Source organism: Eschrichtius robustus, chromosome 20 (genome assembly GCF_028021215.1).
Source record: "Eschrichtius robustus isolate mEscRob2 chromosome 20, mEscRob2.pri, whole genome shotgun sequence".
In the NCBI taxonomy this organism is placed as follows: domain Eukaryota; kingdom Metazoa; phylum Chordata; class Mammalia; order Artiodactyla; family Eschrichtiidae; genus Eschrichtius; species Eschrichtius robustus.
The window spans coordinates 46,116,435-46,134,033 of record NC_090843.1 but is presented as its reverse complement, the minus strand read 5'-3'; the positions used below and the strand labels follow the sequence as shown (position 1 = coordinate 46,134,033).

The 17,599-nt window shown below is 43.0% G+C and overlaps 1 protein-coding gene, 1 long non-coding RNA gene and 1 other non-coding gene across 6 annotated transcripts; 2 read left to right on the top strand and 1 right to left on the bottom strand.

Moving 5' to 3' along the window:
• Positions 1–886: 886 nt before the first annotated feature.
• SLFN14 (schlafen family member 14) lies at positions 887–8,417 on the bottom strand. Its single transcript, XM_068531551.1, has 4 exons — positions 7,358–8,417; positions 5,984–6,112; positions 4,340–5,054; positions 887–1,721 (listed from the first exon to the last, which is right to left on the bottom strand). Exons 1-4 carry the CDS (start codon positions 8,415–8,417, stop codon positions 887–889), a joined length of 2,739 nt encoding a protein of 912 aa, XP_068387652.1.
• A 6,312-nt stretch (positions 8,418–14,729) lies between these two features.
• On the top strand, positions 14,730–17,307 carry LOC137754965 (uncharacterized). Of its 4 annotated transcripts, none has more exons than XR_011071944.1 (3): positions 14,730–14,985; positions 15,056–15,219; positions 17,026–17,307. It is a non-coding gene; the product is annotated as an uncharacterized lncRNA (long non-coding RNA). The 4 variants fall into 4 exon arrangements; XR_011071943.1 differs by having other exon boundaries at positions 14,730–14,989; positions 15,128–15,219; XR_011071942.1 differs by having other exon boundaries at positions 14,730–14,989; positions 15,092–15,219.
• LOC137755655 (Z30 small nucleolar RNA) lies at positions 16,809–16,905 on the top strand. The gene has a single exon (XR_011072049.1). It is a non-coding gene; the product is annotated as a Z30 small nucleolar RNA (small nucleolar RNA).
• Positions 17,308–17,599: the final 292 nt, after the last annotated feature.

Genomic DNA, 17,599 nt, shown 5'->3' with positions numbered 1-17,599 from the left:
TTTGACTCTTTATTTTTAGAGAATTCACACATTTCCCATTCTCCGAATGTTAACACGCTGGTATCTTTTGCTTCATCAAAAACTAATTAGTTGCTGAACTTTATTTTCTCCCATCTAAAAGTACCCTAAAGCCCCCAAGGAAAGGTAAAAATGACGAAATATCAGGTAGCTGGAGCAACAGGAATAAGGGGGGAGGTTCTTCTGTTCAATCCAGTATCAGGAGAGCCAACCACTAGGTTCAGACTGGCTGGCTTGGTGGCCTGAGCAGTTCAGAGAGGCGGCTAAGAGCACTTTTCCAAGCCCCGCCTGCTCTTCCAACTCTTGGAAAGATGATGGGCTTTATCTGAAATTATAGCCAAAAAGAATATTTCCTCACTTTCTCCTGGTTTTGTGCCTGGAGGGCACCCTACCCCACCCCCAAAATAGGCCAGCAAGGCTGGGGTGCATTAGAAACACTGGCAGATGGAGGTATAATAAAGGATGCATTAGGACAGTAAGTCAGGGTGTATCCTGGAAAGCCTTGAAAATTAGTTTGGTTTGACTGCGGGGACTCCCTGGGGATACATTAGCAGGGATGTCACAAAATCAGTTCTGTATTTGAGGAGGACTTCTGTGGTTGACAAGATGGAAGCTGGATTGGACTAGAAAAACCAGAGGCAAGGGACCAATGATAAGTACCAGGGAATAGGTGGAGTGGAGTGGGAAAAGGCCAGTGACACTGCAAACAGACTGAAAGGCCCGGTCCCAAGAGACATTTCTGTGGCTCCATGCTATTCTGACTGTGCCTTGATTTCCTCACTTGTAACACATGAAAAGGCATAGCTGCCACCTACCTGGGAGCAGGGACTCTGCTCTTTCTCCCTTCCTGTACTGTTTGAAATAATTTTCAGAAGGTTGCCCTCTTTTCATAAAGCAGGTAGAGGTGTTTCATGGCTCTCGAGGCAAAACAGAGCTTTTGAACTTCCTCTGACAGGGCATATTCTGGACTAAGCCCAAACACAATATTCCTCTCCAGGCCTGAAAACTGCTGAATACTGTCTAAAACGATGTGACCATCCAAAACACCAGAGACCTGGCTGAACACGACCTTCGCTGCTCCGTGGGTCTCAAATAATTCCATCGCTCTTAGTAGTGCAAGCTCATAGCGTCCTCTGTCCTCCCCTCTCCTGCACAGAATTGCTATATCTTTGGGCAGATATCCACGTTGGAACAGGTGGTGACATCTTTCTGCCACGTGTTTCGCAATTTCTTCTGTGGTCAGGTTCGTCTCTGTCTCACAAACCCCAGGCAGAGCCTGAGCGCACATCGCTTCCTCATAGGCAGCTTCCCTAAACGATGCCAAAGTGTCTGGAGACACGTTGGGGTGAGGATTTTCTTTGATCCTCTTCATTTCTTCTTTCATCAGCATCGCTATTTCCAGAGCACAGTGGATCCCACTGGTGATTGTTTTTCGAGGAAACTGAGCAGATGGAGGGGGAAGGCCATTGATATCTGTGTGACGGACTTGGAAAGGGTCCAGAAAAAGCCAGAGAATCCCGTGGTGAAGGTTTTCACTTCCAGCGCCCCTCACCTTTGGATGGGTGATGCCCCTAGCCTTCATGTACCAGTCACCATATTTACTGCAGAAATTCTCAGTCTCATCCATCACTATGTGTTTGATCTTTGGGAACTCCCCTCGCATGAAGGTTTTCCGGGTCACAGCTTGGCAGGTGGTTTGCTGGCTGTAAGGATGAAGGAGAAAATAGGGCTTCAGGCATATAAACAAAGGAAATACCATGCATTTATTACTCTCTGGATTAGCATTAGAGACTGGTTCTCATCTGGAGACTGATTCACTGATTCAATACTACAAAAATGCTCTACTTACAAGTTACCTGATAGACAGAATACATAATTGCAAACCCTACTCTTTGGGGTTATCAAGTTAAATCTGCATGCAAAACTTTTGAAATGAACCCAGGTAGGAGATTTTATTATTTCTACTATAGTCCATTTCTGCTGCTTGACAATCCCTGAAGGTAAATTCCTTACATCTAAAGGAAATCTCAAAAGGAATTTACACTTGTTACTACTATTTCTTTACTTTCTGTCTTTTTTAGAGCTGGAGAACAGTCACCTAAAGGCATATCATAATTTTCGTATGCAAAAGAGGTATGGGCTCATACAAGTTCCTCTAAAGAAAATCCTATTTCCCCACTTACTTGTAGTACAAAAGCAGAAGCCTCTTTAGATTTTGGTAAGGAAAACATTAAGAGGTTGCTGAGTTCCGTGACACGTCAAGTAGGGTACCAAGTCTGCAGGGCTTTGCCTCTATGGAGCTACCAATCCTACTTACTTAGCTCAATTTTCCTTTATAGTATGTTTTCGCATACGTGTGTGTGTGTGTGTGTGTGTGTGTGTGTGTATACTTTTTTTTTAAACAAACTTGGTTGTTTCTTGCCACCTCTAATTTGGATTCAAGTCATATCACCCATCCCTGCAGATGTGGGACTGCATGTGCAGTCCCTGGGGCTTTACTCCCTATGTCCTGAATCATAACTATTCACGTTCTTCTCTTCCAGTTTGGACTCTGTATACTTCTTGAAGAAAAGCATTGATTCTTAGCCATCTCCGTAACCCACTCACATTAAGTTCATAGATGTTTGTTGAATTGAATTTGCCTTTTTTTTTTTTTAATTTTTTTATTTATTTATTTATTTTTGGCTGTGTTGGGTCTTCGTTTCTGTGCGAGGGCTTCCTCTAGTTGCGGCGAGCGGGGACCACTCTTCATCGCAGTGCGCCGGCCTCTCACTGTCGCGGCCTCTCTTGCTGCAGAGCACAAGCTCCAGACGCGCAGGCTCAGCAGCTGTGTCGCACGGGCTTCGTTGCTCTGCAGCATGTGGGATCTTCCCAGACCAGGGCCCGAACCCGTGTCCCCTGCATTGGCAGGCAGACTCCCAACCACTGCGCCACCAGGGAAGCCCTGAATTTGCCTTTTGACTGGGAATATTTAAAAACTTATACCTGTAAAGCATAATAAAGAACGTAGCCTTTAACACAGTTTACAAGATCCTTCATAGTCTGGCATCTGCCTCCTTTCCAACTTCATCTGTTATATACCCACAGTCCCTCATTGCTCCAGGCAGACCTACCATTCTGATTCTCTAATCTCCGTGCCTTTGCACTTGCTGTGCCCTTTGCCTAAAAAGCCCCGCCCCTTTTTAAAAAAAATTTATTTATGGCTGTTTTGGGTCTTCGTTTCTGTGCGAGGGCTTTCTCTAGTTGTGGCAAGCGGGGGCCACTCTTCATCGCAGGGCGCGGGCCCCTCACTATCGCGGCCTCTCTTGTTGCGGAACACAGGCTCCAGACGCTCAGGCTCAGTAATTATGGCTCACGGGCCCAGTTGCTCCGCGGCATGTGGGATCTTCCCAGACCAGGGCTTGAACCCGTGTCTCCTGCATTGGCAGGCAGACTCTCAACCACTGCGCCACCAGGGAAGCCCCAGAAAGCCCCCATTTTATTCACTTCTCCTACTCACTTCTTAAGAAGGAAGTCAAGATCTCCTTCACTGGGGAGTATTTGCTGACCAATCTCCAGCCCAAGTTAAGCATATCTTTAGTATCATAATAGTTACACAACACTCCCATTGCTTATTTTTCTCTTTGTCTCTCTTATTGGGCTTTACGGCAAGGTCTGCTATATGTTTTTCTCCTCTAACACTAAATGTACACAGTACCTAGCATATAAATAGTGCTCAAAAAGATTAGTTGAATAAGTAAGTCAAGCAAATCAAAATTAAAAGCCCTCATTTGCTGGATTGACTAACAACCAATTTCTTTTACTAAATCAAAAGCTAAAGATTTAAATCAGAAGCAAATATGCATGTTTTCTAAAATTATTGACTCAGAACAAGTCAAACAAGTAAAAATATTTTATAAACGAAATAAATGGTATTTAAATTCAAGTTCCCATTAGGTGTAATGTCTAATTGACTGAAATACCCTATGACTTTAAAGCACTAAATATCAAGCAAAAAGTATATGTGAAACAAGATAGGTTCGTTTCAACCTGTCTTAAATTTAAGGCCACAGATTGTGGGGGGGAAATGTTTCTAGTTATATAAATTTAAAGTTATGCATACGTAGCTAATTTCTAATGAGATGTTTAAGCCTGAACATTGCAAAGTGCCCTTTTCTAGCTCAACTACTTGATCACTTGCAAATGGGTATATAGTTTGGGCTCTTGTCCATATGCAGCAAAGGCATTGCAAAATCTTAAACTAAAGACACAAATTACTTGTGTGATACTGTTGAAAGACTGATTAAATATGTTTATTGTGTTTAGTTAGTGAAACTCTTACGTCACAAAATCCTTTAAGGCGTCACTTTCACAAACATAGAGGATCTCTTTGGGCTTGCAGTGGAACAAGTCCTTAATTTTCTCCATGATCTTTATGGCCAGGGCAGTCTTCCTGGTTCCTGGAAAGCAGTGGAGGAACAATTCTCGTGTCTCCTGGAGGCTCTCTGAAAGCAGCTCGCACTGCTCTGCTACAAGCAAATTGAAATATTCACAGCCCAGCTGGTCACTCAGAAGAGATCGAGAGCAGAGAGAGACCACGATAAGGGCCTGCAACAAATTTTCCATTTCATCCTCATCAGCAAGCCTGTAGGATCGGGGATAGTGCATGGGGATTTCACCGGGTGTACACCGTGTGCTGGGCAGGTCTATCAGCCTTGGGATGACACACAGTTTCCCTGTGTAACCACCAACAGTTCCCAGTTTCTGCTTTAATTGACGAGCAGTGTTCCAGGCGTACACAGGCCCCCCAATCCACGTGGCGTCTGTTAAGACTGTATAGAGTACCAGGGGGCTGTTCACTGCTATTAGGAGAGCATCACACAGGACATTCTGCTCCTTCCTGAAGCCAACATCACTAGCCCAGCTTTTGGAAAATATCACAAACCCCTGAGAACAAGGATACATCTGTGTCTTCATTAATTTCTCCAGTCCTTTATGATCTGAGAAGAGCTTCTTACAGAGGGATTCTGGTTTAAATTGTATCTCTTCCTGTGTCACTGAAAATTCAAGGAATAGAAGTTACTAAAATTTACAAAGGATATTTAAGTATTCCTGCAACATCGTAAGAAGAGATGAACCTAGCCATGGAATTATGGGTTTCCTTGTCTGCAAAGAAAGCACCTCCTCTTCACAGGCCAGGGCTGGGAAGTCCCTGTTTCTGGCAGCTCTCATACAGGGGAAGGCAATCAGGGAGGGGTCTTCACAGAACAGCCTTCTAGCACTCTGTCCTCAACCCCAAATGGTCCAGTAGTACTAGGAAGGTATTCCTTCCTGTTAAGGGTGTGTGTGTATGTGTGTGTGAGAGAGAGAGAGAGACAGAGAGAGAGAGACAGAGAGAGACAGAGAGAGAACCTGATGCTTTTGGGAAACGAAGAACTTTCCTTTTCCTGTGGCAATTTTGCCCCCCTGGGATATTTGGCAATATCTGGAAATGTTTTGATTTTTCATAGCTGGAGAGGTGCTACTGGCATCTAGTGGCTAGAGGCCAGGAATGCTGCCAAACATCCTACAATTCTCAGGGCAGCCTCCCTCAACAAAGAATTATCTGATCTAAATATCAATAGGGTCAAGACTGAGAAACTCTTGCCTTAGGAAGAGTCTAGGTGACCCCATGACTCACCTCCTTCTGCCTTGGAAAGCCAGGGGGCAGCTGTTTCAAATTTATTCTCTCATATTTGGAGAACAAAAGCTATCTGTGACTGGAAGCCCAAAACGCACAGAGGTGTAGGGTGGATTTGATGACTGAAATCAAGAATTTGCCATGTATATTAATTCAGGACAATTGTGTCTGCTAAGCCCTACATTTGACCTTCTCTAAGGAGAAAGGCTTGGACGAATTGCTACCAATTCCTCCCAACTTAATTTTAGAAAATAATCCCCTTAATTTTAATAAATAATCCCCTCAGCTGAAATCAAGAAGGAATACCTGGAAACAAGCGTTGTTGTAGAGCCCCCTTAAATTCCAGGACTTTGATGGGAGATGACGGGCTTCTTCGTGTAGATGAAGCTGGTGAAATCAGGTGAAGGCTGTAGTCTGCGGCCAAATTAGAAGGAGCTAAACAAATCCATGGAGAGTTGTTTCAGATGAAAAAAAAAAAAAAAGTAAAAGAATGTTTCCATTGCTCTTCCTACTGTTGACATATGGTGTGTGTCATGCCTGAGCTGTTCTCTTTCTTTCTATGCCTCAAACAGTTCACATATGTTAGGAAAAGAGGTCTGGGACTCCTGTAGGGCCATGCATCTTCTAAGTCACCTGTGACTTATCTTGGGCAAGTCATTTCACCTCTCTCTCCTGCAAGGGTGAGCAGGTGATCCCTAAGGTTCCTTCCAACTCTAATATTCCAGTTCCAGGTCACCTCTAAGAAGAAAAGGCTTCCAGTAGTGGTGGTAGTGGTGGTGGTAGGGTGGTGTCAGAAAAAGTAAGCACAGTATTTTTAAAATATTATTATAGTTGTTAAAGTCCCCCCCACCCCAAAGTTTAGATGGAATGGAAAGTGGTAGGATCTCTAGTTTGGGGTTTATGTGTGTGTGTGTGTGTGTGTCTGTGTGTGTAAGTAAACTCAAACAAATTTAAGATAAGAGAAAGTATCCAATAAAATCTCTGAAGTCTTGATCCGAGCTTCTTTTATCAAATCTGGAACTTACTGACCATGAAGGCAAACCGATAAACTTCATTCAGCCAGTAAGTCCTTTATGGATTGATTTGAAATCACCAGGGCTGATGCTCAGCAAAACTGTAAGGAAGTGAAAACACAAGGAGTCACGCCTCCCCCACCTCCATCCCCTCCCCAGCACCTTCTTCCGCATAAGTTTTTCTCCACTTGGTGGTGCCCTCAGCCTAGTGGTTCAAGGCACTGGCTCCTAATGTTACTGAAACAATTCAAATTTGTCAACAAGTTTCCCTTGAAAGAATTAGTGGAGAGTCTTTCTTAAACAATGTTTCTCTGAAATACCGTCTTTAGAGAGAGACTATTGATGAATGTTTTAGACTAAGACTATCAGCCTGCAATTTTTTTTTCAGCAGACCTTTACAGTGCATAAAAAGGAACTTTCATGAATTCATGGCTGATGGCATACTAACTTTCCCCAAAGAGATGAAAATCCAAGCACTTCTTGACCTCACACAGTTCATATTCTGAGTCTTTGGAACTAAAAATGTTCGAAAATAACCCTTTAGTAGAAGATTTGTAAGAAAAACCAGCTTTCTATTCTCTAACCAAAATATTGACCGAATACCCAAAAGAAGGCAGAGAAGGGGCTCCTCCCTGCTGACTGGACAAGGACTTCTTGTCTGCTTTACCTGATTGAATATCCAGCATCATGGCTACCCACTGCTCAGCCGTCAGCCTTGTGACAGAATTGTCCCTGATGACCCAGGAATCCGGGGCCTCTGTGAATACTACACAGCAGAAGGGCTCCACGTGTACCACACAGACGTGACCATACAGGACATCTTTTTGGTACACATTCAAGATTTTGGTAGTGAAATTCACCTTCGGCTTCTCACAGCAGAAGTGGAATGTAGGCAATTTTTCTATGCAGTTTTCTATTTCTTTTTTTAATAATTCAGGGTTCACTTTTTCTCTCTTACATCCAAACACTTCTTTGCTCTTATCATCCACCCCGATAATTAGGTATCCCCCATGGGTGTTGGCAAATGCAGAAACATAATGAGGCAGCATTTCTTTAATCCGAGGGACGATCTTCTTGGTGGTGAACCTTTTAAGCTCGACATGTGTGGACTCACTGAAGTCGAGTTTCTCCTTATACATGAGTTTATCTTTTTTAACAAATTCTGAGGCACACATCCTCATATCTTCCTCTTCCTGAATGTATTTGTCAAGAGCTTTCTGAGAATGCAGCTCCTGCACCTTTGATCTTCCTCTTTGAGCTCTGGACTGCTTCTCTCGGAGGAGCTCCAGGGCACTGCTGGCACTCAAGTTGATGGTGGAAGTCACAGCTCTCTGAAATAAATTGGAGCGCAAGCTGCAAATCCTTAGGGGGAGGCTGAAGACATCTGGGCTCCATGACTTCACAAAAATCATAAGACTGTGCCCCTGCTGCATGTAGTCAAGGTATTTCTGTGAACCTGAAGGAAGGAGCTTTTGAAAAGAAGTTTCCAGATCCTGTCCCAGCCCATGGAATCGGTAACTGTAGGTTTTATCATCAATCTCTGCTTTGATCACACCCCCTCCAGAATTTAACAGTGCACATGTCGCTTGGATGATTTTAGAATTCTCAGTTCTTTTCAAATAGCTATTGGTCATCTTCTTCCTGTTTTCTTCTCCAAGAGTGACTTTGCCCACTTCTACAATTATCTCGGGATAGAGCATTTCCGTATCCATCTTGAGACTCTCCATCTCAGCAGCCCTTCTGTGCCCCAAACAATGACAGAAAGGGGTTCCAATAAATAATTAGGACAGAAATGTTGCTTCTATGTTAACAAGAATTCCAGAGATTACAAAATTTTCTTCAAAGCTATAGATTATTGGAGATACATTTTAACATTGGAAATCATCTTTGATATTACTGTTTTCTTACAACTTTGCCAAGACCTTTAGCCTTCACAGCATGAACAGGAATAGATAAACTGAATGCTTAATATTTTACCGTAATGGAAAAATTGCTGAACTTTTAGCCATTTTTCATTTAAAATCAGGAAGCACCAACAGTGAGCCCAGATATAAAGGGCATGGGTTGGCACAGGAGCCAAAGCAAATTACACAGAAGTAGTAGTTGCCGTCAGAAGATGCTCCTATTTATAATTCAGAGGGGAAAGAGGAGAAGACAACAAAGAACCAAGGGAGTATAGCTTTGGAGTATATTTGATGTAGAAGATCTGGCTATAAAAACAAGCATAAAACTTGGTATTCTTTATGTGCTATTTTATACATTTAAAAAAGCCTTATTCTACTCCTGAAAGAATGCCAATTGATACCAAATGCAGAAATCTTTTAAGCTCTTCGGGCATTCTTCTAAAAGTACATTTCTTATACAGTGTGATGCAGGAACAGGAGTTTTCCGTCCCTCCTAATAGTTCTGCCTGTGCTGTGGGAACCTCTAAGACTGGGGAATGGACATGAGCCTTTGAGACATAGATATTAAACTGTGGTCAACCTCCTTTTGCTTCCCAGACCAGAAAACAGCCACCTAAATTGAAGTTAGCACCCTGGAAGCAGATGGTTCAGAGACGGCCCCCTTAGTCTTTGTTAACTGCAAAATAAAATATTTACTAACCCAAACCAAAATTCTTCCTCTAGAAGAAGGGAACCCATTTTTTTTCTGTGTGATCTCTGCTAAGCAGAGGCCATGTGGGTGTTGTTTATATCCACCAGGAGGGAAAAAAAGCAGGCATCCAGCAGGATGGGTCCTCTCCTCTGCTGTTAGTTTGCCTTGGTTGCCTTCTCACTTCCTCCAGGCAAACCAAAATCAACCTGATGAATTGTTTTTTCATAGGTGAGCATCTCCTATAGGCAAATGTAAATGTTTGGCTCTTAGAGAAATTTCTGATAAGATTCTATTATATCATAGAATCACAGAAGTGTTGGAAGGGACTTGAAAGATCTGGTCCAACCATCTATCTTAAATACCCTCTGTAACAGGGGTCCCCAACCCCCTGGGCTGCGGCCTGTTAGGAACAGGACTGCACAGCAGGAGGTGAGCGGCGAGCGAGGGAAGCTTCATCTGCCGCTCCCTATAGCTCCCCATCACTCGCATTACCGCCCGAACCATCCCCCCTCCCCCCTCCCCCCTCCCCAGTCTGTGGAAAAATTGTCTTCCACGAAACCGGTCCCTGGTGCCAAAAATGTTGGGGACCGCTGCTCTATAATACTTGCAACTCTGAACAAATTGCTTTCCAGCAACTGCTTGAACACCTCCGATAACAACGAACTCATCATCTCTCAAATTAGTCCCCGTCTATTTTCTGACAGCTCTGTTAGAAATAGCTTCCTTATTTTCAGGTATAATTTGTCTCCCTATAACTTCCACCTGCTGGGGCTCACTAACGAATCTAATTGCTTTTGAACTAGCAGAACTATACTCTCATGACTCCCAAGTCTCATTGATGTTACTTGGTTGCTGATAACAACCATGATAGATACAAAGTTTTCTGAGAGTCTAGCTCCATATGAACATCTGCTCCACATTTCCCCAAATTTCTCACTCATTCTCCTTTACAAGTTTCTCCTGAGCTATGATTTTACTAAGCTCTTCATGCTCTCAGACATAAACTGAGAGGAATGAGATTTTTTTAAAAAATTGTTTTGTTTTTTTTTTACCTGATGCTCTTGCTTTTCCTCTTGTTGCTTCAGTTCCACATCTGGCTTTGGTCTGAATGTTTGCCTTCTGTCACAGCCCCTGTTGCCCTTTGATATCAGCCTGGGAGGAGCAGGAACTCTGCCAGACTCCCCTAGTCTTCATAACATTGACCCCTGAGGAAGGCTGATAAGGACTCAAAAAAAGCCTATGACAGGGCAGATTGGCAGGCCAGGGTCTGACCTCGAGAGAATGAAGTATTAGTGGGAAAATTCAGGGCTTTTCAAGTGAGGGGCCAAAGCTAAAACGTCCCTCCTCTAAAGGGCTGAGTGTTATTTCTATACATCATACAAGCATCTCCTGTCCCGGTTAATTTCATTTCAAAGCTCTACATTTATTTTAAATTAAGCTGTCCTGTACCTCTCTATTATGAACAATATTAACCTATTCTATCACCTTCCAAATCGTTTGTTCTATTCTATTTACTTTTATTCTCTTTTTCCTACTTTTCCTCTTTGTTGGACACAAGACCCAGCCTAGAAAAATACTCTTTGGTGAAGGTTTGGCTACCCCTGGGTGAGAGGATTACAGATGATTTTTCATTGAATTTCTTTTCCTTTCCTTTTTTTCTTTAACTTTTCTGTATTTTCTAAATGGTCTACAATGAACATCAATTGTTTGCGTAATTTAAAAAAACAATTAAGTGAAAAAAAATAAACAGGTAAGAGACAGTTATCTCTTTTGGGGATGCTGGTTAAACTGGAACAAGTGAATATTGGCCACCAATTACTGATGATGATGATGATGATGATGAACCTATAAATGTTAACTTACAAGGCAAAAGGGTCTTTGCAGATGTGATTAAGAAAGGATGTTGAGATGAGGAAATTACTCTGGATTATCCATGTGGGCCCTAAATCCAATCACAAGTGTTCTCATAAGAATTCAGTAGAGGGACTTCCCTGGCGGTCCAGTGGTTAAGACTTCGCCTTCCAATGCAGGGGGTGCGGGTTTGATCCCTGGTCAGGGAGCTAAGATCCCACATGCCTCGCGGCCAAAAAACCAAAAACATAAAACAGAAGCAGTATGGTAACAAATTCAATAAAGACTTGAAAAAATGGTCCACATCAAAAAAAAAAAATCTTAAAAAAAAAAAAATGAGGTAGAGACAGATTTGATACCTACAAAAGAGGAGGGGGCAATGTGACCACAGAGGCAGAGATTGGAGTAATGTGGCCACAAGTGAGGGAATGCCGGCAGGCACAGGAAGCTGGAAGAGGCACAAAATGGATTCTCCCCTAGAGCGTCTGAGGGGAGCACAGCCCCTGCTGACACCTTGATTCCTGCCCTTGTATGTCAAACTTCTGGCTGTGAGAGAATAAAATTTTATTGTTTTAAACAGCCAAGGTTGTGGCAATTTGTTACTGCAGCCACAGGAAACTAACATACTTCTCTCCCCATAAGTCAAACCATCAAACAACTCTGTTTCTACTCCAATTTGCTTATGATGAAATGGCATTCTGAAATAGGTTTCTGAATACCCCCTCGGGTTTTTTTTTTTTAACTGAGGTTACTAGTTCCTTCAGAACTACTGAAGTTCTGCTTTGTTGGCATGACACTTTGTACCTGTCTGGCTCAAAAGTTATTTCCAAGATAGGAGGCAGAATACATACTATGACGAATAATCAGCACAGCAACATAGTAAACTGCAAAGGTCTGCTCTCAGCTTCAACTTTAACCCTTTTTCACTCATGTCATTTCCAAGTTCAGTCTCACTTTTATTTCATTTAATTTTTAAATTTATTATTATTATTATTATTATTTTCTTATTTCTTGGCCGTGCCTTGGGCATTTGGGATCCTAGTTCCCCAACCAGGGATCGAACCCGCGCCCCCTGCAGTGGAAGCACAGAGTCTCAACCACTGGACCGCCAGGGAAGTCCCCAGTCTCACTTTTAGTTCTACTATCTACCTTAATACTCAGCTTCACTCTCACACTGAAATCCTTCTGATATTACTTACTTTTAGAAAGATAAAAAGGACTGTCATTTACTGGACATATGCATTTGGGCACAAGGGACCAAGCTGGGAGTGTGGCACATGATACGGAACCTGAGATTACATGGCCAGTTAAGTGGAAGAGCTGGCATGCAAAGCCAGGTCTGTTTAATACAAATACTCCTACTCCTTCCACTGCCTTTCAAGTTTGGGATTCTGGATTGCTTTGGAGTCTTCAAAATCTGAAATCTACCTAAGTACCTCCTTTTTCCTTCCCAATCAACAGGAAGGACATTTTTTGGGCAGAAGAACTAGGAACTGTATTGTTTTCTCCTTCTTATTCTTTAATGCACTATTAGGGACCAAATCAGGAGAAGGAAGGATAATGTGAAAGATGAGCAAAGAGGGTGCTTGCAAATACTATAGTCCATATGCATGACCACTACACTCTACTGCCATTCTAGAGAGCTGGAAACATATGAACAGTGTGCTTGGGGTGTTCTAAGGAGTGACAGTGACTATGCTTGTGAGAACAAGATAAGAGTTCATAAATGAGATGGTATGTGAGCTGAAACCTGCAAGTAATGCACCAGGTTGAGGGCTTCCTTAGTGGTGCGGTGGTTAAGAATACGCCTGCCAATGGAGGGGACATGGGTTCGAGCCCTGGTCCGGGAAGATCCCACATGCTGCGGAGCAACTAAGCCCGTGCGCCACAACTACTGAGCCTGTGCTCTAGAGCCTGCGAGCCACAACTATTGAGCCCGCGTGCTGCAACTACTGAAGGCTGTGCGCCTAGAGCCCGTGCTCCACAAGAGGAGCCACCGCAATGAGAAGCCTGCACACCACAGCAAAGAGTAGCCCCCACTCACCGCAACTAGAAAGTCCGCGCACGGCAACGCCAAGAATAAAATAAAATAAATAAAAAACATAAAAAAAGGACTAACCTCATTTCCATAAAGACAAGCAAAAAAACTTACCTTAAAAAAAAAAGAATGCACCAGGTTGAGAAAGGGCGTTGGAGAAGGAAGGGGAAAACCAGGCAGAGGAAACAGCACTTGCAAAGGCCCATTCTCTTCACTGTCTAAAGTCTATCCTTAAAGTACAATGGAGGTCCTTCATAGGTCTGGTACAGAGGACATTCCATTTTTCTCCATTTATTTCCTCATATCTTTCTCCCCATCCCTATCTGACACTCATCACATTCCTCCTGCTGTCCTTCATATGCCACCTCTCTATTTCTTACTAGCTCTCACCTGGACCATTGCAATCACTTGGCAATAGCTTCCCCTTCTTTCACTCTGCCTTCCTTCAATCTATTTAAAAACACAGTTGCATATTGAGTTTTCAGCTCTGATCACCCATCTCCTCAGACTCTGAAATCTTTACATCTCCCACTTTCTCCAGAGTAGTCTAAACTACACAGCCAGCAAGCCACTATCTTTAACAAAGTCTTGCCCTGTCTTTCAAATCTCTTATCACCCCCTTTCTTTATGCTAACACTGGTCCTCAAACTTTGGTGTGAATCAGAATCTCCCCTGGGGTACTTATTAAAAATATACACGCCTGGGTTCCAACTCCAGATTCAAACTTAATGATTCTGTAAGTCTGGATTGTGGGAGTTTGTCGTTTAGTTTTGATGCTGGGGGACATCTATGTTGTTAAGTTTCCTCCTGGTATTTCCAACTCACTGAATTTTGTAAAACACTACACCAGTTTCAACTTTACCTAAATTTGGTAAGCTCCCCTATGCTTTCTCATTTAATTCGGGAGTTAAATTATTTTCTCCCAGAATCTCCTAATTCTCAAATCCAACGCATCTTTCAAGACCCAGATCAAATGCCACCTCTCCCAGGAAGTCCTTCTTGCTCTCTTTCGCAGTTCTTTGATATTTAGTGGCACCTCTTGCTTATTCAGGAAGCGTCCAAGCCCCTGACCAGCCAATGAGTTTCTCCTGGACGGGGAGAGAGGGGCACATTCATCGAAGTCCACCTCAACCCCTAGCCCCCAGGCGGGAATTCGGCGCAAGCACGGTACTGTCGGAACACTGTCTGAATCGATAGTTCTTCCTGGAAAGCCAGGGCACACACACCCTGTACAGCCCGCCTCAGATGCCCTTCCCCAGTTGTGAAACAAGGCACCAGCAAAACCACTCCGGATGACAGTCTCCCCAAGGTCGGAGATCAGGGAATTGGAGGGAGGGCGGGGACTACTCAGGGTCTAGCTTTTAACTTTGAGGCTGCAGCCCGCCACGCCAAGAAGAGACGGCAAAGGCGCCTGCGCCTTCTGGCCCGCTCCACCCCCACCCCCTCAACCCCGGCGTTCGCCTCGCCCTCCAATTGGCTGCTCCTCGCACCAGCCGAGGCTCAGGGCTGCGGCCCACGTGGTCCACTGGCAGTCGCGGGATTGGTTGCCCGGATCGGGCTGCTGCGGCAGCCGGCGGGGTAGCGAGGTGGAGCGGTGTGGGAAGCCCCAAGCCGGTACCTCTGGGACTGAACGGCGGCGGGTGGGCTGCGGGCAGCCTCTGCAGGCCTGGGCAGGCCTCCTAAGAGTCTAGGGCGTAAGAGTTTTGGGGGCTTGGGAAAGCGGGCTGCGGACCCCTGCCTGAGGCTTCGGTTTGAGCCCTGGATCCGGCCTTGTGTTTCCCCGGAAGGATGGCGTCTCAGTCTTTCCTGAAGTTGGTGGGGTTTGGACTTTATTATTATTATTATTATTATTATTATTATTATTATTATTATTATCAGCAGTAGTATTGTTATTGTTGTTATTATTATCGTTTTGAGGATACACCGTGTATAAGTATTGGTGGTCCTGCGCAGGGCGCCATGCAGAATGCCATGAGTTTGAAGCTGGAGGACGGAGGGCTTAGAGATGCTTGAGGGACGTCCTTAACCTACGTGAAATGTTGGAGGTAAGTCGGCTTTATAAACTGTGCTGATGCTTGTATAATCCAGGCGCTTAGGGTTTAGTAGGGAGGGTCGTTCACTGACTGAATTAAACTCTCGCTTACTGAGCCGCCTTCTGTGTCCCAGGCATCATTCTGAGTGTAATGGATGCGAAGGCCAGTAAAAGGAAGTTCTGGTTCTTTAGGAGCTCTGTGTAATGGGGCTGGTGGGAGAGACGGGAGGTGGGGGACGTGAATGGGTGAATAACTGGCGTGTGATGCGTACTGTGATGGGAAAAAGTGCTGTGGGAGTCAGAGGAGGAGATGACTGAGGGAGTTAGGGACCGCTTAACAGAGAAGGTGACGTTTGAACAAGGTTTTAGAACTACAGACTTTCTCCAGATTGAAAGGGGTAGGGAAGGCGCTCCAGACAGAGGAAAGCATACTGAGGAAGAGAACTAGGAAAGTGTGCCCTCTGTGTGTGGCTGGAGCACACTTGGAGCTCTGCTCACAAGTTTCATGCTTTAGACAGGGTTATTTAAGTTCTCTTAGCCTGTTTGCTTTTTGTAACGTGTACTTACTTCTGCGGAGGTTGATGAGATAAAGGCTTGAGCCTCTAAACAGGCACTTTACTAGTTTCCCTCTGTGTAGAATTCAGTTGCTGAATGGAGAACACAGACCATAGCTGTACGTTTTTAACTATGGAGTATCAATCTATTGACATTTATAAATGGCTGAAGGAGGCATGTTGTGTCTCCAGAATTGTTATTTAGATACTGAAAACACAATGCTGAAAAGCTGGAGAGGTTGACATTGTTTGTGATCCTAGTACTTTAGCATAGCATGTCAGCGACAGTAAACCACGAGAAGGTGTCATTTAGAATAAATAAAATGCAAACAGCTTTCTCATTCAGAAATTAATCATCCATGTTGTGAATTACCCAGGCTTTGCATTGTTTCCTTTATCTTGCCCATGGCCTGGAGAAAAATGAAATTAAACCTTGTATTTAGCTGGTAGTGGAAAAATATAAATCTGGTAATCAGACCTCAGTTTCTCTTTCCAGCATTGCTGTTATTTTGCTATGGACCTTTGTCAAATCCTCGCCTCCCTGGGTCTTGGACTCTTTAGCAGACTCTTGTATAAAAGTTTTATGACTATACTTTTCATCTTTGTTGGCAGCAGAATTGTAAATCAAATTGTATGTTAAATGAACTGGAGTTTACTTTATAAAGGATTTTAGGAGAAAATCTTTTCTAAAGATTTTGCTTTAGAACTAGATTATAAATCCCTTCACAGACATCCCTGAGATTTTATCATGCATGGTGTTTGGACTCACTAAAACAAGAAATGTTTTTGAACTGTAAATGCTTCTCCACTCTACTCTGTATTACAAAAATTTTAAAAAAGCACCTCCAAAACAAAACTTGTTCAAGTTTGCGTTTTTGTACAGCAGACTTGCTTGAGGTGCATAGTGGAAGATCAAATATTGAAAGCCCACGGTTGCAACTTATCTAAAAAGAAGTCTTTTTTTCTCACGGGTAAACCTAAGTTTTCTTGGATGTGAAAATAGGGTGTTGGGCTGCTCTTAGATAATACAAGGAGGTGAAAAGCAATGATGCAATGATGAGTGAAGTATAGTCTGACCTGGTATTGCCATTGCTTCAGTGTTGGCTTTGACCAGGGTATGACCCCTTAATCTTCTCTCTGAGCTGATTCTGGTTGTGGTTTTTCCACATTGGTATGTTCTAGCCTATTTGGATACTGGTTTTATTATGTGTAAGAGTGTTTAATATTCTTTTGAATTACTGATATTTTCCTGTTTTTCTTTGTAGGTTGAGGTGAAAAATATGGCTTTGATATCTTCATGGAAAACTGCATTATTTCAATCCTGAATCTGGTTCGGTTCCCTTATTGACTTATTACTATATTAAAAATGTTTATTTAGCAGTGATTGTAAAATGAAAGTAATTAACATGTACATGTTTTTTTGGGGGGAGACTAAGGGGAAACAGGTGTTCAGCCTAGAAAAACATTTCTCATTGGATTTCCTGTGAAGTCAGTGTGTCTTGGGTTTAACTTTGAAACAAATTAAAAAATTTAAAAATTAAAAAAAAGTTTACTTAACTATGGTATTTGTTCTGGTAAAACCTTGTGGTTTAATAAGAATTTTTGCAAATATCCATTATACTCTTCTCATGGTATATAAAAGTGTTAATATTTTAAAATCTATAGGATATTCTATTTCAAAATTTAGTTCTGTTATCTTAGTGCTATCAGAAAATGTGCTTTGAATTGCTAAAATGAGTTGTATTGGACACCTGTCTCAGCAGAGGCACTTAAAAATCATTTCCATCCTTCCTCTTCTAGTAATGATTTTTTTTTTTTAACCCGTATGTTTTCACCAAC